We start from the raw sequence: 27630 nt of genomic DNA on the forward strand, positions 1-27630 counted from the left end.
AAATGGGATCTTGACAGATGTAAGTGGTTAAGGATCAAAATAAGATCGTGATAGTTTAAGAGTGGGCCCAAAATCCAACCTGGGTGTCCTTGTGAGGAGAGGAGCGGATTCAGAGAGGTACAGAGTGAAAAAGGAAAGGTACAGAGTGAAGATAGAGGGGAAAAAAGAGAGGTACAGAGTGAAGATAGAGGGAAACAGAGGTCAAGGTTATGCTGCCACAGCCAGCAAACACCAGGGATTGCTGACGACTCCCAGAAGCTAGGAGAGAGGCGTGGTACAATTTCTCCTTCAGAGCCTCCAGAAGGAGCCAACCCTGCTGACACTCTGATTTCAACTTCTGGCCTCCCTAGAACTGCTAGACAATACATTTCTGTTGTTTCAAGCCACCAAGTTTGTGGTCATTTGTTACGGCAGCCCTAGGAAATGAATACAAAGGAAACCCAAAACTGGACAGAGTGATGCATTTGATTTTACCAAAGCAGGAGAGAGTAGAACTGCTTTTTTCCATAGTGCTGGACACCTGTCTAGAGTCCTCTAAGTTATTTCAGTATCCCTAATCACTGATTCGAACTGAGCTTACTGTTGATTAAACCTTCTGAGTCTTTTTCAGTGGCTCCCCTAAGCTCTGTGATTTTATCTTTACTGGATACAGCCTGTCCATTCAGCCTTTCACGATACTGTTTGAATCCTGATGTGTCACCCACAGTCTTTGCTCTTTCCAGCAGCTTAGTGTCAACAGTGAATGCAATGAGCATACCTTTTATATCTTCATCTAAATCAGGTCTTAACCTTGTGAGCCTCTAGATCCTCTTAAGACTAATGAAAGCCATGGAGCTTTCTGCCAAAAAATACATATTTAGATAATACACAAAACTTCAGTAAGGTTTAGAGACCTCTTAAAGCTCCAAGTGGTCCACAAACCCAAAGTTAAGAATCTCTGCTTTGAGTAATGGTAAAAGTATTGAATGTGACAGACCCTCATAGTGTGTTGCTCAGAATCTTCTAAGACAATTGACAGTGTTCCATTCGTCAGCACTTTTGGGGCATGGGCACTCCACAGAGTTTTCCAATTTACTTCGTTGACTCCACATTTGGTTCCTATTTCTTAGTCTTACGATATCTTAAAAGACATAATCAAGTGTTTTTATGGAAAGAACAAAGATATTTTGGGATCCCTGGGTGGCGCAGCGGTTTAGCGCCTGCCTTTGGCCCAGGGCACGATCCTGGAGACCCAGGATCGAATCCCACGTCGGGCTCCCGGTGCATGGAGCCTGCTTCTCCCTCTGCCTATGTCTCTGCCTCTCTCTCTCTCTCTCTGTGTGTGACTATCATAAATAAATAAAAAATTAAAAAAAAAAAAAAAGGAACAAAGATATTTTACTCTCTTCCTGATTTGCTAGGTCAGGAGCTTTGGAAAAGAGCTCTTTCATGGCTCAGCTGTAGTGTGTTTGTTTCCTATTGCCACTGGAACTAATTACTACAATCTAGGTGGCTTAAAACAACACAGATTTATTGCCCTAAGTTCTGGAAGTGAGAAGCCCAAAATAGGTCTCACTGGGCTAAAATCAAGGCATTGGCAATCCTGTATTTCTCCCGAAGTCTCTAAGGGAGAATCCATTCTCCATTCTCACCTTTTCCAGCTTCTAGAGGCCACCTGCATTCCTTGGCTCATGTCCCTTCTGTCTTCAGAACTCATGGTGAGACATCTATCTGAACTCCTACCCCTTTCTCACATATTTAAAAGACCCTGTGATTACCTTAGACCCACCCACACAGTCCAGGATGTAATCTCTTTATTTTAAAGTAGCCGAATAGTAACCTTAATTCCCTTGTGCTTATAACCCAAGGTATTCACAGGTCCCAGGGATTAGGTTGGGGTCAGGGAGGGAGGGCATTATTCTGCCTTTCATAGGTAATGAATTTGTGCTAGGATCCCATGATTACAGCTTTCTCTTCTCAGGGTCTACAGTTACTCTTTTAATAATTTCTGAAATTTTGCCAAGGATCAGTGGTTCCCTAACAGATCCATAATTTTGCACACATTCATCACTTTGTAAACATTAGAGTGCTGTTTACAGGTTACTTTTCTGATGGCACTCTTCTGGGATTCACCAGATTGTGATTCATCTGGATCAGAAATCCTAAACTCAAATGGGCAACTGCTTCAAATGCTCATTCAGCACATACTCATTAAGTACCTACTGTGTGGCAGACAGGACAAGAAGTTCTTGCATGCTTCTGGGCAGGGAGGCAAGGGGAGTCAACACCTGTTAATTATCTCATGGTGAAAACAGACATTGAACAGATGATAACACAAGTAACTTTATTTTTTTTTTAATTTTTTTAGTTTTACAAGTAGCTTTATTAATAATTCTTGGGGAAAACACCAGGATGCCAGGAGGGCATAAATGAGAGAGCTAGCCCAGTCTAGGATGGTCAGGGAAGGCTTCTCTGATTAAATGTTAATGCAGGGACAAAAGCATGAGCAGATGTTAAACTAAGAGGGACACAGAAAGGAAGACCATTCCAAGGCCAGGGGACCTGTACGAAGACCAAAAGGTACAAAAAAACCATTTGTGTGTGCTGGAGGAAATAAGTGAATCATTTAGAGTAAAGGAGACAGCGATATACAGTAGAGGTGGAAAGGTAGGTCAGTACTTTCTGGGCTGTTAGGATTTTTTACTTTATGTCAAGAACAGAAGACTTTTGAAGGGTTTGCTGGTTGGTTTGAATTTTTAGTTGTGGTAAAATACATGGAATACAAAACTTACCATCTTAACCAATTTTAAATGTTCGGTTCAGTAGTGTTACGTGTATTCACATTGTTGTACAAACAGTCTCTAAAACTCTTTTATCTTGCAAAACTGAAACTCCCCATATCCCCCTCCACCAGCCCCTGGCAACCACCCTCCTTCTTTCTGTCTCGAAATTTTGACTGCTCTAGGAGTCTCATATAAGTGGAATCATACAGTGTGTGTCATTTTGCAACTGACTTATTTTACTTAAGCATAATGTCCATCCATGATCCATCCATGTCATAGCATGTATCTGAATACAGTTGAAGGGTTTAACCTGAGGAGTGAGATAAGCAGATTTTTTTTTGAATTAACATTTTCAGTCGCAGCATACACAGAAAAATACCCCATCATAAGTCTGCAGCTTGCTGAGTTACTGTAGTGTACACACTGATGTAACCCCAAACCTAGTCATGGAAGTGAGCACCACCAGCCCCATGGGGTTCCCCAGAAGCCCCCTTTCTGTCATGACACCTCCCCCTTCCTAAACTTTGAACACCACAGGTGGTACCTGTCATTTAACTTGATGCACATAGATCTTGATAGGCCTTCTTTTGTATTCTTGTGACTAGTTTCTTTTGTTTCCATCACTAATATGTGAGGTGAACTTGTTACTCTGTAGTTTTGCCAGTGGTCCAGAACATGAGTAGATCACAGTTTATCTGTTCCTCTGTTGATGGGCATGTGGGTTGCCTGCTTTGTGGCTGTCCTGCACACTGTGTCCACATCTAGTTACACAGAGGGAGTGTTGTACAGGGATGCGCTTAGGGGACTATTCTCTCCCTCTCCATTTTCTTTCAGGCCCAATATGTCCAGGACAATTCATCGTCTTCCACCAGAACTCCGTTCATCCTCCACTGTGTGCCATGTCAGCCAACAGCACCACCTTCTACCCAGTGTGTTATGCCAGAAACTGAGACACCCCCGTCAGCCTCCATATCTCATTGCTTACCAAGTCTTGTTGATCCAGATTCCTAAAGGTCTCTAAAATGTGTTCATTTGCCCCATCTACTGCAGCCTACTCTCATCTCTTATCCAGACCGTGGCCTCCTAACAGCTTCCTTATGTTCACTGTTAGCCACTCTGACCCATTCCCTGGAGTATGAGAACACAAACTTTTCTGGCTGTGCATACACAAATATCCCCAGTGTATGCATTATACTTAGGAATGTTATTCCATGTTCTTGGTGTTCTTAGACATTGCATCTTAAGGCCCAGCACTTAAGTCAACAGCTGTAATAAATCTGTATTTCTAATAGTCTTCATGTTAGGTTGGATATGGGGTTGGGGGGGTTGATTTATTTTTGTTTTGCCCTTTCATGGTGACTAGAAAGGGCTTGTACAGCAGTAGAAATGTCAATTTTGCCAATATTTATTTATTTATTTATTTATTTATTTATTTATTGCTTTACTGTTCAGGGTTTTATTTACGGCATTTGTCTAATGAAATCTAAAAGTAGAAGGTCTCATCTGTAAACCCACATAACTCAGCTATTTTGCAATAAAGTGAAACACATGTGTGAGGGAGTCACTACTATCCTTTTCACATTTGTGGGATCCCACTTAGGATACCTCAGATACCATAGGAGACACAACAACTAGACACGGATTGAGAAAAGCAGGCAGTGTTACTCCATAATGAAACATCAGTAAAGCTGAATCTCTTATTACCTATAACGGAATGGTTTTTTTTTTTTTAACTCGAGTAAACTTAGAAAAGTCAGTGGATGTAAGATCAATACAAATACAAAAGAGAATTGTGCTTCTATATGCCAGAAACAAGCAATTAGAAAATAAATTTTTAAAAATACCATTTAAAACGGCATTGGGATCAAAAACTACAAAACATTGTCACAAGAAATTAAAGATCTAAATAAGTGGAGAGTCATCCCATATTCACAAATCCAGAGATCTGCTATGGTTAATATGGCAGATTGACCTGCAGGTTCAACATAATCCTAGGAAAATACCAACTGGGTCTTTGCAGGGATTGACAAGCTGATTCCAAAATTCACTTGGACCCTGAGTAGACAAAACAATTTTGAAAAAGAAGAACAAGATCAAAGGGTTCACATTTCCTGTTTTCAAAACTTAACTACAAGACAGTGTGGTTCTGGCACAGACCAATACATCAATGGACTAGAAGTGGGATCTCACAAACCTATTTTTTTTTAATATTTTTTTCTTTATTTATTTATGATAGTCACAGAGAGAGAGAGAGGCAGAGACACAGGCAGAGAGAGAAGCAGGCTCCATGCACCGGGAGCCCAACGTGGGACTCGATCCCGGGTCTCCAGGATCGCACCCTGGGCCAAAGGCAGGCGCCAAACCGCTGCGCCACCCAGGGATCCCCTAGGGATCTCACAAACCTTGCATTTATGATCAGTTGATTGTTGACAAGGATGCCAAGACAAGTCAGTGGGGAAAATAAGTCTTTTCAACAGAAGGTGCTGGGAAGACTGGATAGCCAGGGGGACTGGGAGGAGAGAGAGAGAAGGCCAAAGAAATGTGTACTGTCTCAAAATTAAGTGGCTAGCCCCTGCTGACGCTATTGAGGATGTTTGCCCAGGTCTGGGAAATTTCCTTTGCATTTGGTGATGGAGAGCAAAGGGACTAGAAATTTGGAAGAAAGCAACTATGTTATTTCTAAGTTTGCCAATCCCAGGGAAAAGAACGCTGGAAAATTACATAGATCATCTTAAAGGAATGAGACTTCTTGAAGAAACCAGCGTGAATCCACAAGATACAGCAGTTCTACTGAGATGAGAGTGTATCAGAGAGAATCTGTATATCTGCTAACAGTCTCCGCACCCAGTTTCAGTGTCCTTTATCCATCCTGCTACTGTCTCCATTCTCAGGTTATTCTCCTTGTTAGAGGAAACAAAAGCAAAACAAGGTTCTGAGAAATGTTTTCGTCCACTGCTTTGTTGACTGTGAGCAGTAGACCTATTTCTTTCCTGTTTTTCTTGCTCTGAAAAAAACTTAAAAAAAAATCTTTGGGGAAGGTGAGAGAGAAGCTGTTTTGCCTGTTCCTGTCATTATTTGCAATCTTTAACTCTTCCTGGGCTTTTTAAGTTTTGAAAAAAAAAATTATAAGTCTGTACTGTCATCCTGCATTTGCCTTTACAGCTTTTGTGTGAGTCTTTCTTAAAGTTTAATTTGTCTTGTGCATTCCTGCTGGTTTCTTCATTTTCTTCCTCATCAGGATAATTTGTAATTACTCAGCTATCTTTGCCTTGGGTTTTGCATACTCTGTAATGATGGGTTGCTTTCTTCCAAGTTACTAGTTGTTTTGTGTCCTGGATGTGTGTTGGGTTCTGGTAGCAGTTTCCTCTGGTTATCCCTAGCCATTATCTTGTTGGATATGAATGATGGTGAAGCAAATCACGAACTTGTTAGACACCCTGCGTTTAGCTGAACAAGATTTTCACAGTTCTCTAGATACCCATCAGTACTCTTGTCTACCAGCTCTGTGAAAATATTAAGAGCTTTCATATCTACTTTCTTTGGCCGGTTGACATAGGTATATTGCTCCCATCAAAGTTTCATTTCTGTTTCTTAGGTTCTTGAGTTCTGTTCACTTAGATTTCTCTAAAGGATGTCTATTATCTTGATATAAAATATCTTTTTTCCTCTCTGAATAATAGTTCCTTAGATAGACTTCTCCATCATTATAGACTAATCTCAAGACCTACTTCAACAAGTCTTGATGATTAGTTGTTATTTAAGGTGATCTAAAAGTTTTTCTTATTACTTATAAATATCAGTTTATGGACATCTCAAAGCTTTAAACCTCCTGTTCTCATTCGTTCATGTGAGTAGTCTCTTACAGTGGGGTTTTTCCCTAATTGTCCTCCACAGGGACTGACTTCATGATTTTTTTTCATGTTCTCTTATCCTTCCTCAGCAGTTAGCTATTCCTAGCCCATCATTTTTTCTTTTTTTTTCTCCTCTGAGGATGAGTCATTTCTTTTAACTCACATATTATCTATTCAAAGGTTAACAACAGTATCACACACTTTTAGCTAGCATCTCTCAAATGTAAGGAATGGTAGAGAACTGTGTGGATATTGCATAAAACAAGGACCCCAATGTGAAGAAATGTTCTTGCTATATGAGTTCTTTATATATTTTGCATATTAGCTCCTTAGCAGATATATGAATTACAAATATTTTTCTCTTATTCAGTAGGTTGCCTCTTCATTTTGTCGATGTTTCCTTAGCTGTGCAGCAGCTTTTTATTTTGATGGAGTCCTACTTGTGCATTTTGCTTTTCTTGCCTTTACTTTGTACTTAAATTTTAAAAATCATCGCCAAATCAGGGAAATTCCTGCCTATGTTTTGTTCGAGGAGTTTTATGATTTCAGGTTTTACGTTGAAGTCTTTAATACATTTTGAGTTGATTTTTGTGTATGGTATAAGATAGTGGTCCAAAAAAAAAAAAAAAAAAGAAAGATAGTGGTCCAGCTTCATTCTTTTGCATGTTGCTGTCTGTTTTTCCCAAAACACCATTTATTGAAGAGACCATCCCTTCCTTGTTGTGCATTATTGGCTCTATTGTTATAAATTAATTGACCAAATATGTGTGGATTTTTGGGCTCTCTATTCTGTTCCTTTGATCTATGTGTCTTTTTTTTGTTTTGGAGGAGGGTGTAGGAAGAGAGGCAGAGGGAGAGAGAGACTTAAAAGGCTCCACACCCAGCATGAAACCAGACATGGGACGGGGTTCAGTCTCAAGACCCTGAGATCATGACCTAAGTTGAAATCATGAGTGGGACACTTAACCAGCTGAGTCACTCAGACACCCCTGTGTATCTGTTTTTATATACAGTTTTGATTAGTTTTGTAATATAGTTTGAAATAAGAAAGCATGATCTCTCTAGCTTTGTCTTTCTCAAGATTGCTTTAGCTGTTCAGGCCCTTTTGTGGTTCAATGCAAATTTTAGAATTATTTATTCTATTTCTGTGAAAACTGCCATTGGAATTTTGATAGGGATTGCATTGAATTTGTAAATTGCTTTGGGTAGTATGGGCATTTTAACAGTATTAATTCTTCCAATCAGAATAGCTTTCCACTTACTGTTGTTTTTTTTTTTTTTAATTTCTTTCATCGATGTTTTATAAGTTTCAGTAAACAGCTCTTTCACCTCCTTGGTTAAATTTATTCCTAAATATTTCATTCTTTTTGATGCAATTATGAATGGGATTCTTAACTTTTCTTTCTAGTAATTCATTATTAGTGTCTAGAAATGCATATTTATTGATTTTGTATCCTGCAACTTTACTGAATTTGTTTATAAGTTGTAACAGCTTTTTAGTGGACTCCTTAGGGTTTTCTATATATAATATCATCTACAAATAGAGACAGTTTTTCTTTCTCCTTTCAGATTTGGATGCCTCTCCCCTCCGCCCTTTGACTAATTGCTCTGGCTAGGACTTCCAGTGCTATGTTGAATAGAAGTAGTGAGAGTGGACATCCTTGTCTTGTTCCTGATCTTAGAGTAAAAAGTTTTAGCTTCTCATTAATGGAATATGATGTTAGCTGTGGGCCTGTCTTATATGGCCTTCATTATGTTGAGGTACATTCCCTTTATACCTTTCCTGTTGAGAGTTTTTGTCATATATAGATGTTCAATTTTGTCAAATGCTTTTTGTACATCTATTGAGATGATTACATGGTCCTCCATTTTTTTTTAAGATTTATTTATTTATTTATGATAGACATAGAGAGAGAGAGAGGCAGAGATACAGGCAGAGGGAGAAGCAGGCTCCATGCCGGGAGCCTGATGTGGGACTTGATCCCGGGACTTCAGGATCGTGCCCTGGGCCAAAGGCAGGCGCTAAACCGCTGAGCCACCCAGGGATCCCCGGTCCTACATTTTGTTAATGTAGAGCATCACATTCAGTTGTGGAGATTGAACCATCATTTCATCCCTGGAACAAATCCCCTACTTGATATGGTGTGTGACCCTTTAATTTAGTTAAGTATTGTTGAAGCCATCATTCTTATGTTTGAAATTATGTTCCAGGGGATCCCTGGGTGGCGCAGCGGTTTGGCACCTGCCTTTGGCCCAGGGCGCGATCCTGGAGACCCGGGATCAAATCCCATATCAGGCTCCCGGTGCATGGAGCCTGCTTCTCCCTCTGCCTGTGTCTCTGCCTCTCTCTCTCTCTCTGTGACTATCATAAATAAATAAAAATTTAAAAAAATGAAATTATGTTCCAGATAGCCCAGTTTTTGTTAACATTGTCACTGTGTCCAAGTCATTGGTACTGGAAGTACTAGTACCAGAAGAATGAAGTAATAAATAAAACAGAAATGCTCCCACGTTCCTTACTTTTCTGCCCAAGAATTGATAGTACCTTCCGGTGTTGCCAGCTTTCAAGTATAAGATGAAATAAGTTCTGGCGATCTTATATACAGCATGTTGACATATTTGTATTTGCTAAGAGACTAGATCTTAAGTGTTTTCACCAAATACAAAAAAAAAAAAGTAAGTGAAGTGATGTATATATGAATTCACTTGATTGTGATAATCATTTCACAATGCGTATCAAATCATCACATCGTACACTTTAAATATATGTAGTTTTTGTTGTTTTATATGTAGTTTTTATTTGCTAATTATACCTCAGTAAAACTGGGATGGGAGAAAGGAATAATGCCTTCAAAGACTCTCCTGTCCAATGGTATCCTTACCTCCTTCCGTGTACCAGCAGTGTTGAGGTATAGTCAGTGGCTTTCTTCTGCGTTGGTGGGGTTTTGGTGGCAAAGAAAACTGGACATTCTATTTAGTCTTGTTTCTTAATTGTCACTTCCTTGTTTTTCAACAGGGATTTCAGTTTTATGTGTTTATGTTTAGGTAAATGATGATGCTGGCAGTCAGGAATTCCACATTGGGAAGATCACATTTGAGGGGGGAAGATAATGAGTTTGAGATACTCAGTATTCATGGAGAACTATCTAGCAAACAGTTGAAAATTACAGAATAAGGCACAAGAGAGAGATTTAGATTTAGTTAGACATTACATACAGAGGGTGATCGTTGAGACCATGGGAGGGATTGAGGTTGCCCACTGAAAAAAGAGGGCCCAGGGCAGATGCTTAGTGAAACACTTCCAGCAAAGAGGCTAGCAACAGAAGGATGAGCAAGAGTATGCAGAGAGTTGAGAACAAAGTGTGGTGGACAGGAGTCCACAGAATAGAGAGCTACAGAAAGACTTGTACTCAGTGCTGTAATGCTTTTGTGGAATGGACAGTGTGGTGGATTAAATAACATACTTCTGCTGCACCATGATACCAGTTTGTCTAAGAACCTAGCATGATTTTTAGTTCTTTTGATTGTAGCATCTGTCGTGCATGAAGATGTTGTGTCAATTGTAATAGAAATTATTTTTGAGCATAACTTTTTAGATGAAGTGATTGGTATTAGCCATCATTTAAGATTACTCTTAAGATGCTTTTTATTATGTCATGGAGAATATCCAGCAGATATATTTAAGTTGTAAGGATATGAAAAATAATCAAAATCCATTTGTGATACATAGTAACTAAGTATAGAAGATGAAAGATAATGGATAGCTATTGACAATTATACTTGCTGACAGTTCAGTTAGTATGACCCTACTTGCAATGTAGTCTGATACATCTAGCACTCCAGGTGTACAGAAGATGTCTTCATGTTGCCTTCTTGTTAAAAACTCTATACAGAAAGACAATGACTTGTAAAAATTTGTTTCTTTAGAATATAACCAAAGAAGGTAAAATTTGCCAATTAGGAGAAAAATAAGGGACACATTTATTTTACTTTTTAAGGATACTAGATTCAAAAATGAAAAATTAGATACAATAACATTTGAGAGCTCACACAATTAAAATGTTTTCTTTAGCTATTCTCATCATAAGAAGCAGAAGACAATGGAATATCTTCAAAGTGCTGAGAGAAAAGTAACTCTCTGGAAATTTTTACCTAATTAGGTAATTAATTAAGCGGTCATTCAAGAGTGGGATCATTTGAAGGATGTTTTCAGATATAAAAAGACAAGTTTACTCAAAAACCTGACTTTACCCTGAACAGATCCTCATTTGAAAGAACATCAAAGGGATGTTCTTATTCTTCTTAAACAGAAGGAGAAAACGAAACACAAAAGGAAAAAGTGAGATGTGAAGAGGATAGTGATGGTTAATTTTTTTTTTTTTGAGACTTATTTATTTGAGAAAGTGTGTGTACACACATGAGTGGGCAGAGGGGCAGAGAGAATCTTCAAGCAGACTCCCTCCTGAGCTCGGAGCCTGACACAGGGGTTGATCTCAAGACCCTGAGATCGTGACCTAAGCGGAAATTGAGTTGGAAGCTTAGCGTACACTACCACCCAGGCATCCCTGTGATGGTTAATTTTAAGTGTCCCCACAGGGTGTCCAGATAATTTGGTCAGACATTCTGGGTGTTTCTGTGAGGGTATTTTTAGTGAGATTAACATTTAAGTTGGTAGATTAAATAAAGTAGGTCAAAGCAGATTGCCATCCCCAGTTATGGTGGGCCTCATCCAATCAGTTGAAAGCCAGAATGAAACAAAGAGCTGATTTTCCTTCCAATAAGAGAGAATTCCTCTTGCCTGACTGCTTTCAAACTAGGACCTTTGCTTTTTCCTGCCTTCAGACTCAAACTGAAACATTAGCTCTTCCTTGGTCTCAAGCTGCTAGGCTTTGGACTAACCACACCATTGATTCTCCAGCTTGCTGACTTACCCTGCAGATCTTGGAACTTGTCAGCCTCCATAATCACATAAGCTAATTCCTTATAAGGAATTTCTTTATACACACACATATTTTACTGGTCTGTTTCTCTGTAGATCCCATACTGACATAAGGACTGACAAGTATCTGTAGGTAACGTTTAACAAGCATTGACTGTATGAAACATTAAATATTAGGGATGGAATAATTAAAGCAAGATGGAACTGAATACGGGTCATTACACATAAGATGAAAGGGGATGGTTGGAGCTGTATTCAGCAGTAGGTTGAATGTTGGCCTCCCAGAAGATGTGTCCATGTCCTAACCCCCAGAACCCATGAATGTGGAAATGTTATTTAGAAAAAGTTATATTTGCAGATGTAATTAAATTAAGATCTTGAGATGAGAGCATACTACATTACCCAGGTGGGCCTTAAATCCAACAGTAAGTATCCTCAGAGACAAGTGAAGACATAGACACAGTAGAGAAGGCCATGTGCAGATAGAGGCAGAGGTTGGAATGATGCAGCCAGAAGCCAGGGTCACCTGAAGCTGGGAAAGACAAGGAAGGGGGCAGCCCCAGTGGCTCAGCGGTTTAGTGCCACCTTCAGCCCAGGGTAGGATCCTGGAGACCCAGGATCGAGTACCATGTCAGGCTCCCTGCATGGGGCCTGTGTCTCTGCTTCTCTCTCTCTCTCTCTCATGAATAAATAAATAAAATAAATAAGATCTTAAAAAAAAAAAAAAAAAGACAAGGAAGGGTTTGCCACTGAAGCCTTCAAGGGAGTGGGACCCTGCCAGCACCCTGATATCAGACTGCTGTCCTTCACCACTATGAGAGAATAAATTTCTGTTGGGTAAGCCAGCAGGTGTGTGGTGTTTTGTTGGGATAGCCCTATGAAACTAATACATAGTTTAAGAGCCTGCGCTATTCAGGAAGGAACTAGAGACATTGATTAAATATAAACTCTTTATCAGGTATGCATGTTAACATTTTAAGAGTAATCTCTAAAGTAGAACTTGAATATATAAATGGAGGAAAAGTGGGGAATGGAGAAAATGTGATCAGTGCTTTCAGAAGTAGAGAAGGATGGGAGGGGGAGTATAAAGAAGCTTAGGAATAACAGGATACATGAGAACAAAGTAAAGTAATAGAAACAGATCCAAGTATACCCTGTGAGTAATACACATTCACAGACCTGGTGGTTGAGCCTCCTTTGGCAGTCTGGTGGAAGGGAAACGCTTAGGCTGCTTTTAGAGTAGTAGTACATGTAGAAGTAAATAAGATTAAAGCAAACCAAGTCTCCTGAAATACTCAGTATCAGTATTTAAAATAATTGTGCTTCCTAATCATGCTAAGTAACAAGATCTAGCAGTGGGTCCAGTCATTTTGATTACCAGTGTTGGGTCTATGAAGTGAATCTCCAGTATGTTTTCATGTTTTTGCCATATCTGCAGTAACTAATGTAATTGTTGTTAGTTACAGATTCAGGTGTTTTGTTGTTTACCTTCAGAGATTAAGAAAACGGTAGATTTCATTTAATGTGGTGAAAATAAAGATGGTTTTCCCTCATTCATATTTCACCAACCTTTTGGGTTCTGCCCCATCTCAAGAGTCCTTGCTCTAGATGTTAGTCTTTCTGCAACTCTCCTCTCCCAGATAGCTACCATGTCCCTTGAGTGAGGGAAGGAGGCAAAGGATTGACATTCTGTGTCAGTGGATGCGTGGCTGTCTCCCTGTGTCAAAGGACTTTCCCCAAGGAAGCTTTCTCCTTAGATTTGGCCGCCTTCTTGGTGGGCTTGAGTAGACATGCTTGGATCCTGGTGGACTAAGAAAGCGCCTCAGCAGGAGTAAAACCCTGATCTCAAGATCTCAACCATTGCTGCTTGACTCGCACAAGAAGCTTGAATGCTCCAAGTCACAAATCCCTACTTATATTGCTTAACAGTGCTCTGTGTCAGAACTGGAAGCTCAAAGCTAGGGCCACTTTCAGGGTTCAGGAATTCAAAACTTAGCAGAGTTACTAGGGGTCTTGTTCCTTTTGTTCTCTCCGTTTGCCATCCTAGCTTTAACTTCATCCTAAGATTGTTTCCTCTTTATCACAGAATGGCTGCCAGCAGCAACTATAGCCCCATGTTTCCTTATTCACTTCCCTGTGGGAAATAGAGGAAAGGCCTCTTCTCAAATGTAGTTTAAGTTCTTCACTTCCCTGTGGCTCTTCTTAGACTGTATGTCTACCTCCCTCCCCCTGGAGCTGGCACTCATACAGTTGTCACTGAAAGCATATGCAGGGTAGGTAGATGCCCAAATTAAAAAGGTTTCTGTTTTTGTTTATGTTTTGTTTATGTTTTGGGGGGGTAACTAACAGAATCTACTTCAGACCTCAGAGTGACCCTATGGTCCTGCCTGGAAAGGGGGGAAGAGTAACCTGGAAATAAATCAGGGTGACAGTCTGTCCACCATGCTTCCTCCCTCCATATGAACCAGTGGAAACATTCAGGAATGCCTGCCGGCTTGTCAAGGGTAAGACCAGTTTCTGCTTGGAAGGGGATAGAATGGATCCCTTCCTTGTGTATACTTTTCCATATTCCTCTCCTGATTCTTAGCATGCTGTTAACCTGATTTAGTTGTATATACTGGAAACTATGGGTTTATGTAAGTAAAAAGTGAAAAGTAGTTTCTCGGGAAAGAAGAGCTGATTGGCACAAGATGTTAGTAAACGTCCTCATTGCAGTAAGAAAAAGGTACCATCAGTATAGAGGGACATGCTAGTCCTGGAGAGTCCTAGACCTACATCCAAGTGGTCCTGAAGGTTCAGGTGTAGGGAGGGGAGTCAGAAAAGAAGACAAGGAAGGAGGGCTGTGGAGGAGGAGGAGGAGGAAGGGAGGAGGAACGCCAGGAGGATGAGAGCATTGAGAGCCAAGAGAGGAGAGTGCTCAGCTTAGATATTACTGAGAGTCAGGTTTGGAGGAGGACACAGTGTCCCAGGGCTTAGCAATGCTGAGGTTATTGGTGCTTTTTAGCCAGAGCACTTTTCTGGAGTGGCTAGATGTGAAGATTAAAACGTGTGATGAGGAATGAGTGGACATAAAGGAGGTGGGACAGCAGGAACAGGCAGCTTTTGACAACAGTGGCTGCAAATGCAAGCCTTTTGAGAGATCTTTTGTCCTTCTTTGTTTTTAAGATGTAAGGGACCTGCAGGTTAAATTGAAAGGAAAAAGACAAAGAGGGAATGATCATTAATAGAAGGTTCCTGAAAAATCAAGAAAGGCCAAGGTCCAGATCATTTTTCCTGGCCATTATAGCAACAAATCCAGAAAAGAATAAACATTAACAGAAGTTGGGAAGGGGTGGGAGGAGGGGCTCAGAACAAAGTAGATACAAGGTTAAGAGAAAAATCGAACTTACAAATAAGGAGAAATTAAGACAAAAGGAGAGCAAAACATTTCAACAACATTAAACACTGAAGACAAGTCATAAAAAGGTGCTAGATTTAAGTGAAAGTATTAGAAATCGTAAGCAAATAAGTTATCCGTGAAAGTGGATGAAGGAATGAAAGCTAGATATTTAAATCCAGGAGCTGAACATTAAAAGTTAAGAAACGAGAAACACAAAGAATTATATTTTGTCCTTTGAATCATAAAGTTGGAATTTAACAGAGGAAAAATAGGGAAAGTCAGGATAAGAAGCAGGAAATCTCAAGATCAAAGAGATGATAATCTAATGTGTAAATAGAAAGCAAATAAACAGAACATACCTGACCATGAAAAAAACATCTAGATCTAGGGTAACTAGTCAGGCTTATTTTTATTTTTACTTTTTTTGTTGGACGTAGCCAGTAGAACCTCCGAATGCTCCCACATGAAACTGTGGTCTGTAGCACAGACCCTTTTCTTTGTGTCAGTTCTGGCTCAGTCTCTCTGTGTCATTCTTCCATTTCTTCCTTTACCTAGGAGGTTAAGTGCCTACTGTGTGCCACACATACTGGAGGAGATGCTAAGTCTCATAATCGAGTAGAAGAGACTTGGAATAAGCAGCCAGTGGCTAGTACATTATGATAAATGCTAAAGTGGGTGTCATCTCAGAATGCCATGGAAACACAAAGCACCCAGCTTGGCCTCAGGAGGTCAGGGAGGGCGTCCTGGAGGAGAGATTTTAGAATCCTGAGGTTTAGGAGGTGATCAGCAAGGAAGCAATTGGCATCTCAGACAGAGGAGACAGACCACGCAGGTTCTGAAGGCGTGAGGTGCACTGGGGAGCTGTGCTTTGCACCTTCCACCCCATGTCCCAGCTCCCTCTGCAGCAGATGGGTGGTTCTCAGACGTGGGAGGAGACCTGACCCACACGAATGTGGTGACTGCTATGTACTAGATGGGACAAGGTCTAAGTCAAGTGAACCAATGTGGAGTTTCGGGCTGCTTGGGGAGAAGAGATTTTATTTATTTATTTACCTCTTCCCTCACAGAACCCTTTAAATATTTACACACTCTGCACCAGAATATTATTCCTGTTTGTTGCAGATGGGATCATCTTTTCAGAACTTGATTATCCTAAATTTGTATAGTGTTGTAGCTTCAGTTATGAAAATCTTACTTGATTTTCATGAGAGTTCAAAGAAGGGCTTCGTCTTTATTCTGTGTTCTTGTGTGAGTCACTTCTGCATCCCCTCCTCTTTGCCTTGCAGTTTTCCAGCATTCCATTGGGGTTCCAGCACCCATTAGACCTCTACCATCATGTTCTTTTCCTTTTCCTAGATTTCTAAGCACCTTTCATGTTGGTACTTTATACTACCAACCAGTATTGCTGAGATTTCATTTCTGTGCCAGGCTTGCCTTCTCAGTACATTTAGAGATTCCTTAAGATTCAAGACCAGGGTTTTGGTTGTTGCTGACCTTCTGTGTTCGTTGAGGTGAGGATTCTATAATTCTTGTTGGTAATCTTTTGGGTCTTCTCAAGGAATAAATAAAATTCTCATTACTGTTTCTGGATTCAACAGGATAGTACACACAGAAAAAAATTGAAGTTCAGTCTGCAATACATTTTTTTCAGGTTTATCGAAGATATAATTCACAAAATTTTAAGATCCTGTAGTACAATATTCTATATCTGTAATTTCACATTTTCATGATAACTTCCAAAAAGTTTTTCCTGACACTATAACTAATAAATGCAAAGAAGTCAGAGGTGTAGTCCTCCTCTAGATATGGCAGGTTAAAAAAAAAAGGGGGGGGGGAAGTAAAATGATTTTGAGTTTGAGCAAAATTGCTATTGATAAATTTTAATAGCTTCTAAACGCATTGTTATTAATTACAGGAAGGAATAAATAGATAATAAAATAAACATGCTGCAACATTAAGTGGCTATGAAAACCTCTTTTCTTTTTCTAAATAATGAACATTCCTTCCTTGAACAGGAACGTGAATATCTTATTCTTATTATTGCATATTCTTACTGATATAAATGTTTTCAGAGACATTTTATGGATGATGATTTGGGTGAATTTTGGGAACAAAGACATTCTTTTGCTCAGTCTGTTGGAATTTGTTTGGATCGTACAGTTGGAAGAATCTGTTCTTGGTGGGGATTCCTTAAGAGAATTTTAAAGCTCTCCTTCAGTATTTTTGATAGATTTGCCTGTGTGGTTGCATCCTTTCCTGTGTTTTTTTCAGTCTTGGAAATTATGACTGTTACTGAACTGCTGGCCTTCTAAGTGGACAGTGACACTGTGCAGTAGGGAGAGAGAATGAGACCAGAGTAGTAGCTCTTAGGAACTGGGGATGTGGGGCAGACATGTGCTGTATGCTGTGGGTGGATTTCACACACTTTGGTGCAGAAAATCCTCACGGCACCAAACTGGAACACTAGGACCAGATAGACTGACACCCATAAAACTAAAGGAATTTTTAAAAGATTATTTATTTATTTATATATTAATTATAGGGCAAGGGGCAGAGGGAGAGGGAAAAGCAGGCTGCCTGCTAAGAGATCAGGACTTGAGCCAAAGGCAGACACTTAACTGACTGAACCACCCAGGCATCCCAAGGGAATTAATTTTTTTTTTTTTTTATTGGTGTTCAATTTACTAACATACAGAATAACACCCAGTGCCCGTCACCCATTCACTCCCACCCCCCGCCCTCCTCCCCTTCTACCACCCCTAGTTCGTTTCCCAGAGTTAGCAGTCTTTACGTTCTGTCTCCCTTTATGATATTTCCCACACATTTCTTCTCCCTTCCCTTATTTTCCCTTTCACTATTATTTATGGGAATTAATTTTTTTAAGTGCTGAAGAGTGGAGGAATAATTAGAGCCTTTTTCATATACATGACTCTTATGAAATAAGAATTTTTTTTAACTCAATCTTTGTAAGTAAAAATTGAAGTTGAGCATTGAACCCAGGCAGTTGCTCAGCTAGTGCATAGTTCATCTAGAATGTGGACCCCAGTCTTGCTAATTCCATGACTGTCTTGTTTCCTCCTTACTGCAGTGTGATATGTGTGAAATCATAGACCACACAGAGCAAGTGACAGAAAAATGAGTATTGTGCTGAAGATAAGTTTTCTTAGGTATTCTTGTTTCTGCATTTTCTTCCAGGTTTTGTGTAGCAGTGTGTTTTGAAAAATAACAAGTGAAACACTTAAAACCAACTCTTTGATTGCTCTGTATATACAATATTGGAAGTTTTTCCAAGACAGGTTATCACAACACATTACCTAAACGCTTATATTTCAAAGCAGTATAATTATCTGGGAAACAGCACTGCAAGTAAACAGTTTCAGGATTTTAGAGTTTCACAATGCCTTGAATGTATCTTTCAATAAATAGTTGACTACTAAAATTGTAATAAAGGCTTTTTTCCATCCATTTAATTTGATTGAGAAAGGACTAAAGTTTCGGAGTGCAGAAATTGTTTAAGGAAAATGGTGATAGTTGTCAACAATATAATCATGATGTTGTGAAAGCATTTATGTCTCAGTGTGTGTTAGGAGGCCCCGGGTAGCAAATACGCTCTTGTTACAGTCCTTCACCACAATAAGAAGAGAATTTGGGGGAAGAGACCACGTAAGTGGGAAGGATAGATGTACCTTTCTCTGAATTTAGTTGGCATCTTTACATTGTAGCATAAACACTTCATTTCTTTTGCTAAGTAGTATGCTTCTGGGGTGTGGAAAGTATATATTTCCCATCTTTTGGTACAGTTTATTATTGATTAACACTGATTTAGTATTTTTATTGTTTATTTGCTTTTAGTGTTACCCTTTTGTCCTCTCCATCACCTCCCCCGCCCCTCTACTCACACTGGTGCAGAGCCTAGGGCCTGCTGTCCTCTGGCACTGCATATGGTGGCCTTTGGGCTTCACCTCTGTGACTTCTTTCCTTCTTCTGGACCACCCTTCCCTTTCACTTTAACCAGCTGGAATCGTGAGGACAGGGAGGGGAAGAGTAGCCTGGGGTGGCTTCTTAAGATTTGCAGAGGGTGGCAGAGCTATGATGATCATATGTGTAGACTCAGAAATTGCAGAGCCTGCCTTAACAGTGTACTGTTACGGTGTACTTACGGGTATCTGAAACAGATTCTCCCCCCAAATCCATATAGTGGCCATGTAATAATTAGTGTCCTAAAGGGAGTGTCCTAGGGTCTTCATGTATCTTTTCAGACAGGTGCATATAGTAAAGTTAATACATATATCTTAATATGGAATTGTATTTTTTTTTACCAATAAAGGTAAATTAAAGGAATAATCTATTTCAGTTTCTAATCTCATGTTATTTTAACTATTTGAACTTCCAATACAAACCAAAGCTTACCTTTCTCATTTCCTTAGACACTTATTAGGAAATTTGTTGAAACAAGCTTGAGTTTCAACAAACCACTTGGTAACTGAAGTAAAGGTTAGTTTGACTGCCTCATTTACAATCTCAAGCAAAATCAGTCCCTTTCTGCCTTTCTGTGAGGATGGGGTAAGGAGGGTGGAAGTAGAGGAAGGGTGTGGAGAAAAGTTGAATGCAAAGGAGGAAGCAGAAGTCAGGGGTAGATCAGTCACCTGGGTGTTAGAGGTATCAATCTGTTTTACCTTTAACATTCTGTGAAATTAAACAGGATTTTTTCACAGCTTTAATTTGCATCACAGGTAACATTTTAATGGAGCCTCTCTCCCTGTACAGATACAGATTGATTTTCACCGTATTGTCCTTCTTGGGTATATTCATAGGTCTGTTGGCAGTGAGCTCCTTGAAGTGCTTTGGATATACATAGAGTATTCAGGGAACAGTTGAACACTTTCATAAAGACTTGATTAATTTTATTTATCTTTATTTGAGAAAAAAATTAATAGTTTTTTTTTCTTTTCTGTTTAGTTGCTGATCATCTGGGCTGTGATCCTCAAACACGGTTCTTTGTCCCTCCTAATATCAAACAGTGGATTGCCTTGCTGCAGAGGGGAAATTGCACGTTTAAAGAGAAAATATCACGGGCTGCTTTCCACAATGCAGTTGCCGTAGTCATCTACAATAATAAATCCAAAGAGGAGCCCGTCACCATGACTCATCCAGGTAAACACAACATGGGGGGGGGGTTGTAAATTTTGTTTCTCCTTCTAGAAATTAGTGCATTTTAGGTAAGCATTTTGCCACCACTGAACCACATCATTTACAACATAATTCTATTATATTTGTTTTTTATATTCATTTTTGATATTACCATTTGTTTATTGAGATGCATGTCTTTTTCCTTTGGTTGAATTTGTTTCTTAAATAGTGACCATAAGCATCTGTAAAACTTGTACTTAATAAATGACTGACCTTGACCAAATCTTTAGTCATTTTGCATTTCTGCGTTTCACTTGATAACTTTGAAAAATAATGTGTTTCATTTAAAATCATTTGTCTAGGTTATGTCATGGACTCTCAAGGATTATCTCTTCAAGGAGGTTGCTTTTGCTTTTTATCTTATCAGGATAAATGTTGAAGCCAGCTCAGTAGTAACTATTTCTTCATTTCTCGTGGGAGCATTTGAGGATATTTTTAATTTAACTGCTTTAATAACAATAGTAGCAATTTATTGAGCACTTACTATATATATATAAATATATATATATATATTTGCCAGGCACGGGACTATGAGGTTTTTAGGGGAGGTTGTTTTTTAACAAACTTTATTCTTTAGAGCAGTTTTATGTTCCCAGGAAAACTGTGTGGAAAGTACAGAGATTTCCCATACAGCCCCACACATGCAGAGCCTCACTCACTACCCACATCCCCCTCCAGAGCAGTAAGTTCCTTACAGTTGGTGAAACTGCAGTGACTTATTATAATCACCCACTGGCCATAGTTTAATTTGGGGGTCAGTACTACTGTTGTACATTCTGTGGGTTTGGACAGATATGACATGTACTCACCATGATGGTATCACACAGAGTATTTTCACTGCCCTAAAGATCCTGTCTATTCATCCCTTTCACCATTAACCACTGATTGATTAATTGATTTACACTATTTCCATAGTTTTGCCTTTTCCAATGTCCTGTAGTTGGAATCATACAGTGTCCAGCCTTTGCAGACTGGCTTCTTTCACTTAGTAAACATACATTTAGGTTTCCTCCATGTCTATTCGTAGCTTGATAGTACATTTCTTTTGAGTGCTGAATAATATTCCATTTTTTAGATATACCACAGTGTACCTGTTCACTTACTGAAGGACATCTTGATTGCTTCCAGGTTTTGGCAATTATGAATTAAGCTGCTGTAAACATTCGTGTGCAGGGTTTTGTGTGGATTTAAGTTTTCAGATCCTTTAGGTAGATACGGGAAAGCGTGATGGCTGAGTTGTATGATAAAAGCATGTTTTGTTTTATAAACTGCTAAACTGTCCTCCCCAGTGGCCAAACCATTTTGCACATTCACCAGCAATAAATGAGAGTTTGTCACCGTTTGCTGGATTTTTACCTAGAATTCTAATAAGTTGTCTTGATATGTTTCCCTACTGATATGATGTAGCACTTTTTAATACATATTTTCATAGTCCTCCCCATAGCTGTGCATGGTGTAGGTGCTCTCCTATCTTGTTGACCAGGAAAGCACAGCAGGGGTCAGGCCAGCAGGTTTGCTAATGGTCTCTCACTTCTTAAAGTTGCAACCTAGATAATGTTAAGTTCTGCATTCATAATGATTTCAAATTACTTATTTAAAGAATTTTTTATTTATGAATTTGAAGAATTTTAATAATTTTGACTTATTTAAATATAAATTATTTAATAACTTATTTAAAGAATTTTAATCATATAATTTTGATATAATCCATTTTAGACACTAAATTGCAAAGGCCTCCACACCCTAATTGAGGGTCACCTTTTGTGTCTATTTTAGTAGAATAATGAGGTGGATTTAAGTTTTATTGTTCTGTGACTTGTTTTCTTCCTTTCATATTAAGCATTTTAGAGCTAAACTATATTCCAAAAGTAACACATGCTCAGTGTAGAAAAACTGAAACTATAGGAAAACACAAAGAATAAAATGGAGTGAGTGACTTTCACTGTCCAGAAATCCCTGAAGTTCTATAGCTTTTAATTTCTTCAGGGAAACCAAAAGGAGATTAAGGGACAGGCCATCTACGGGAGAACACTGGATTAGAGACCATGGCTTTTCTACTTTAGGTCTCAGAGCAGGTGCCAGTTTGTTCTCCTCAGCTGTTGTAGTAGTGTGAAGAGAAACTATTTGAAATTTTGGACCTGATTATTCCATACTGATTTCTTCTTACTGAAGACATGAAGAAAAAATGAAGAGAGAGAAATTCATTTGAGCACATGTATTTTTCTTTCCTACTGGTGATATTTACATAAAACTGCAAAGAAGTAGCTAGAATGAGTCTTTTAAATATGAGAAGATCTGGGGATTGTAAGAGAGGAAATTGATGTCTTTTTTTTTAATGGTTTTTGTTTAAAAAGGAGGGAAGCCTCTATAAATTATTGCAGATTTCCCATCTGTGTTCCTTGAAATATTATTCAGATATGTTCATAGATGACGCATGGCAGAAAAAAGATAAGTGGTAAAATAAGTTTAGGAAAATGCTTGAAAGATATGGTCCACTTTTAGAGGCTCCTCGTAGACATACTGAGGTCTTTTAGAGTTAAAAGCTTGTTCTAGGGGATCCCTGGGTGGCTCAGCGGTTTAGTGCCTGCCTTTGGCCCACGGCATGATCCTGGAGTCCCCGGATCGAATACCACATCAGGCTTCCTGCATGGAACCTGCTTCTCCCTCTGCCTCTGTGTCTCTGCCTCTCTCTCTGTCTGTGTCTCTCATGAATGAATGAATGAATGAATAAATAAATCTATCTTAAATAAAATTTTTAAAAAATTAAATAAAAACTTGTTCTACACAGATTAACCTGTGGCTTCCCAAATTTATTTGACTGTGTATCCCTCTTTTCACAGTTTAGTGTGGAACCGCACAAGTAAGGAAATTTCAGGCTAGAGTTTGAGGAGATAGTGTTAGGAAGTGGAACTTTGGTGAGGCAAATAGAATGAAAGCAGAGGTAAGAGTTATGAGAAATGGCTTTATGTTGTCATTAGACACATAAACAATCAATGTACTCTGGGAAACTAAATTGAGACATACTTTGGAGAGAGATTTGGCATCATGGGATCTTGTTAAAGAGTTCATTCATTGTGATCCAGTAATTTCATGCCTGTATACATCCTCCAGAGTACTTTTCAGACTTCAGCGTGCATACAGGTCACCTGGACATTTTGTTAAAATGCAGATTCTAGTCAGCATATCTGGGGTACACTCGGAGATTCTGTATTTTTAACAAATGTCCAGGTGATGCTAATGCCTCAGAGATAGAGTACTTGCAGAAGCAACCCAGGCAGGATTGGAAGTGGCCACAACATTGAACACTGTTCTCTCCCTACACCCAGATCCGTTAGCAGATGATATAAGCCTTACTCGTCCACAGCTCTTGCTTTGAGACACGAGGAAGTAAATACAGGAAACCTAGGTTTTAGTCCCGGATTTTCCACTGACTTGCTCAGGAACATCAGAAAGTTGCCTTCTGTCTGGGAAGGCTTCTTGTGACTCTATACCTAGATTCTGTGGAAGGTCTTGAATCCCTGTTGTAGAGGACAGCCACTCTTTGCCTGTCTTATGAGATCTACTTTCTGCCTCCAGCCATGTGGGAATCAATGGGAGATTTCATGTATTTACACCAGCATTTATGGCCCTCTCTGTCATCCTCTAGACCCTTGTTATTCTTGCACATGTGCACGGGAAACACACACAATGGTATTCGTGGGAGCATTGTAACAACAAATTACTGGACGTACCCAGATGTCCATCACAGAAGAAGGGAGTGATTGTGGCATATTTATACAGCAGTTAACTGTCTGTGAATTAAAGCCACACATAATTACATGAATAAATCCCAATAATAAAGCCACACATAATTACATGAATAAATCCCAATAACATAATAATGAGCATAGAAAAGTTGTAGAAGAGTATGTACAAATAGCATTTGAATGAAGTTAAAAATGCAAAACAGTAGCTGCCATGTAAGCATGTATGTGTGTGTGTGTGTGTGTGTGTATATATATATAATAACAAAAGCATATATTAGATTAACAAATACCAAATTTGGGGATAATGGGTCTTTCTGGAGAGGGGAATTTGAGCAGGGGGCAGGAAGAGGGGAATTTAAATAGGATCGGAGAGAAGTAAATGAGGTTTGGACAGGTCTGTAATGTGTCTCTTCTTAAGCTCAAGGTCGAGTACATAGATGTTCATTATATTCTCTGTAATTCTTGGGCTTTGAAATATTTCAAAGTAAAAATCAATAGTAAAACTCTGTGAAGGATTAAAAAGTAAATAGAAGAGTGGCACTTCTGGCTCTGACCAAGCAGATCACCAAATTCTCTTCTCAAAAGAAAGCAACTATAAAAGTGGACAAAACTGACAAAGCAACCACTTCAGTGTTTGGAAATAGACCAGAGGCATACAACGATCTGAGGCTCATTTATGTTTTGAAAAACTGCCAGACTTTGGGTAAGAACAATGGGAAACTGTGGGGTTTGGCCAGGGGCTGCTTCCCACATTCAAGTTCTGTTGTATGGAGTTTCTGCCAGGGCAGGGTGGGTGGCAAGGACTGATGGCTTGCCTGGCCATGACAGAAAGGTGGGTGACACCCGTGCCCGACATTGTTGTCTGTGGAAGTGACTTCATGGGGGCAGGAAGGTGGAGAAAGGGCTAGTATCTGTCTCTCCTAGCCCAATATTGCAGCCAAGTATGTTCTTGTTTGAGAGACCACATGCTCCGTGGTAACCACTGAGCTGAAGCTGTTTACACTCCTGGATGGCCCTGAGGCTGTGCATGTAGGTGAGAGATAAGGGACTTGCAGAAGCAACCCAGGGAGGTTTGGAAGTGGCCACAACGTTGAACACTGTTCTCTCCCCACACCCAGATCCAGATCTGTTAGCAGATGATACAACTCTTACTGATTTGAAATGTTGGAGCACCCATGTCCAGCAACTGGCTCACAGCTAGTCTTGAAAGAATATTAAAAAAATAAGAAACTGGGCAGAGATATCAGTGGCTGCACACCACATCAGAAGCAGATTTCACAGGTCTAACCTGGCCATCCTACTAAACAAAACAGGCAAACGAGGCAACAGAATAAAACTTAAGGGGAAAAAAAGATCAGAATGCAGCAGAGTTGTGACATTTTATTGTCTGAAATGTCTGGTTTTCAACAAAAGATGAGAAGCTATGCAAAGAAATATGAAAGTGCGACTCATACTCAGAAAAAGTCTGCAGGGGCACCTGTATGGCTCAGTTGGTTAAATATCCGACTTTTGATATTCACTCAGGTCTTGATCTCACAACCATGTGCTTGGGCTCCTTATTGGGCTCCACACTGGGCATGGAGCCTATTTAGAAAAAAAAAGTCTGCAGAAGCTACCTCTGTGTATTCCCAGATGCTGAATTTAGCAGAGAAAGACCTCAAAGGAATTAATGCATGTTTAAATAACTAAAGGAAATGATATTTAAAGAATTAAGAAGGAAAATAATGACAACAGTAAATGGCACCAACAAGCCAGCATATAGAGATTCTCAATAAAGGATATAAAAATTATCAAAAAGAGCCACATGGAAATCATGGAACTGAAAAGTATGGTATTGGAAATGAAAAATATTGAGGCCTTGGACAGTGGATTCAAAATACAAAGAATCCATGAGTTTGAACCTAGAGCAATAGAAATTATCCACTCTGAAGAACAAATTTTAAAAAACTAAAGAAAAGGAACAGAGTCTACGGCCATACCACCCTGAACGCGCCCGATCTTGTCTGATCTCAGAAGCTAAGCAGGGCCAGGCCTGGTTAGTACTTGGATGGGAGAAAAGGAACAGAGGTTCAAAGGCCCATGGGACATTGTCACATCCCGGAGGAGAGGAGAGAAAGTGGCAGAAAAAATATTTCAAGAAATAACTGCTGAAAACTTCCCAAATATGATGTTTGGTAGAAATTGATAAGGTAATCCTAAAATTCAGAGTAACTCGGATAGCCCATATAATATTGAAAAAGAACAATGTTGAAAGACTTCGTGCTACTTGATTGCAAAACTTCAGTAATCAGAGCATTGTGGCATTGGCATAAGTTAAGGATGGTGCATAGACTGATGGATCAGAATTGAGAGTCTAAAAACACCTGGGTGGCTCAGCGGTTGAGCATCTGCCTTCAGCCTAGGAGGTGATCCTGGGGTCTCCAGATCGAGCCCCATGTTGGGATCCCTGTGTGGATCCTGCTTCTCTCTCTCTATGTCTCTCATGAATAAATAAATAAAATCTAAAAAAAAAAAAAAAGAGAGAGAGAGTCTAGAAATAAATCCTTTTAAACTCAGTTGATTTTTGGCAAAGTGCTGTGACATTTCAGTGGGGGAAAGATTGTCTTTTCAACAAGCGGTACTAGAACAGTTGTTCTCCAGATACAAAAGAAAAGAAGTAAGACCCTTACCTTACAATGTATAAAAATGACCTCACAATAGATATTTAGACAAAATGTAAGAAGTAAAACTACATAAACTTCTAGAAGAAACTGTAGGAGAAGGTCTTTGTAATTTGGGAAAGTTCTAACTCCGAAAGCACTATCTATAAAAGACAACAGTGTCAGTCTTCGGAAGTAAAATACTTTGTTCAGAAAAGACCATGAAGAAAATGAGAAGACAAATCCACAAACTGGCAGAAAAATAGGTCCAGCTCATAGATCTGAACTCTTATAAATCAGGAATAAGACAAGCAACCTAATTTTACAATGGGCAGAGGATTTAATGATTTAATATTTCATCAATTATTAGAAAACAATCAAAACAGCAGGAGATTATTCCACAGCCAGTAGAATGACTACAGTAAACAGGTATGACCATGTTTTGTGGAGGGAGTGGGTAAACTGAAACCCTCCTTCTTTGTTGGTAGAAATGTGAAACAGTACAAGCAGTTTGGAAAATGGTGAGGCAGGTTTTCTTTAAATGAAGCATAAATTTACCATATGACTCACCAGCCCTGCTCTTGATAATCTACCTAAGAGAAATGAAAACAATGAAACATCCCCACAGAACTTGTACATGAATACTCATTGCATTATATACAGTAGTCCCAATAGTGGAAACAAGTGTCCATCAGCCAGTGACTGGAGAAACAATTCCACAGAGCCACAGAATGGACTATAGTTCAGCAATGAAATAGAATTAACCACTGATAGCTGCAACAACATGGATAAACCTCTAGAGTATTACACCAAGTAAAAGGAGGCAGCTAGAAACATCTGCATGTGGCATGATTTCTTTTATGTGGAATGTCCTAGAGACACAAGGCACATTAGTGGATATGCAGGCTGGGGGCTGGGTGTGCAGATCACCTGTGGGCAGGCACATGGGTATTTTGGGGGGTAATGGGAACATCTGAAATGTGACTTGTGGTGGTTGCACAAAATCATTGAATTTACACTTAAAAAAAGTGAATGTTACAGCATATAAATTACACTTCATTACACTGTTGTTCAAAAGTGTGATGCAGGGGCACCCAACTGTGTCAGTCGATGGAGAGTGTGAC

The 27630-nt window shown here is 39.4% G+C and overlaps 1 protein-coding gene across 3 annotated transcripts in view; it reads left to right on the top strand.

Moving 5' to 3' along the window:
* RNF130 (ring finger protein 130) overlaps nt 1–27630 on the top strand; it is a 143567-nt gene that overhangs the window by 13833 nt on the left and 102104 nt on the right. For all 3 annotated transcript variants that reach the window (XM_025446786.3, XM_025446785.3, XM_025446787.3), the window contains exon 2: nt 19891–20085. In XM_025446786.3, coding sequence (XP_025302571.1) covers nt 19891–20085 — 195 coding nt within the window. The remainder of the gene's footprint in view (nt 1–19890; nt 20086–27630) is intronic.

Source organism: Canis lupus, chromosome 11, assembly GCF_003254725.2.
Source record: "Canis lupus dingo isolate Sandy chromosome 11, ASM325472v2, whole genome shotgun sequence".
Classification (NCBI taxonomy): Eukaryota; Metazoa; Chordata; class Mammalia; order Carnivora; family Canidae; genus Canis; species Canis lupus.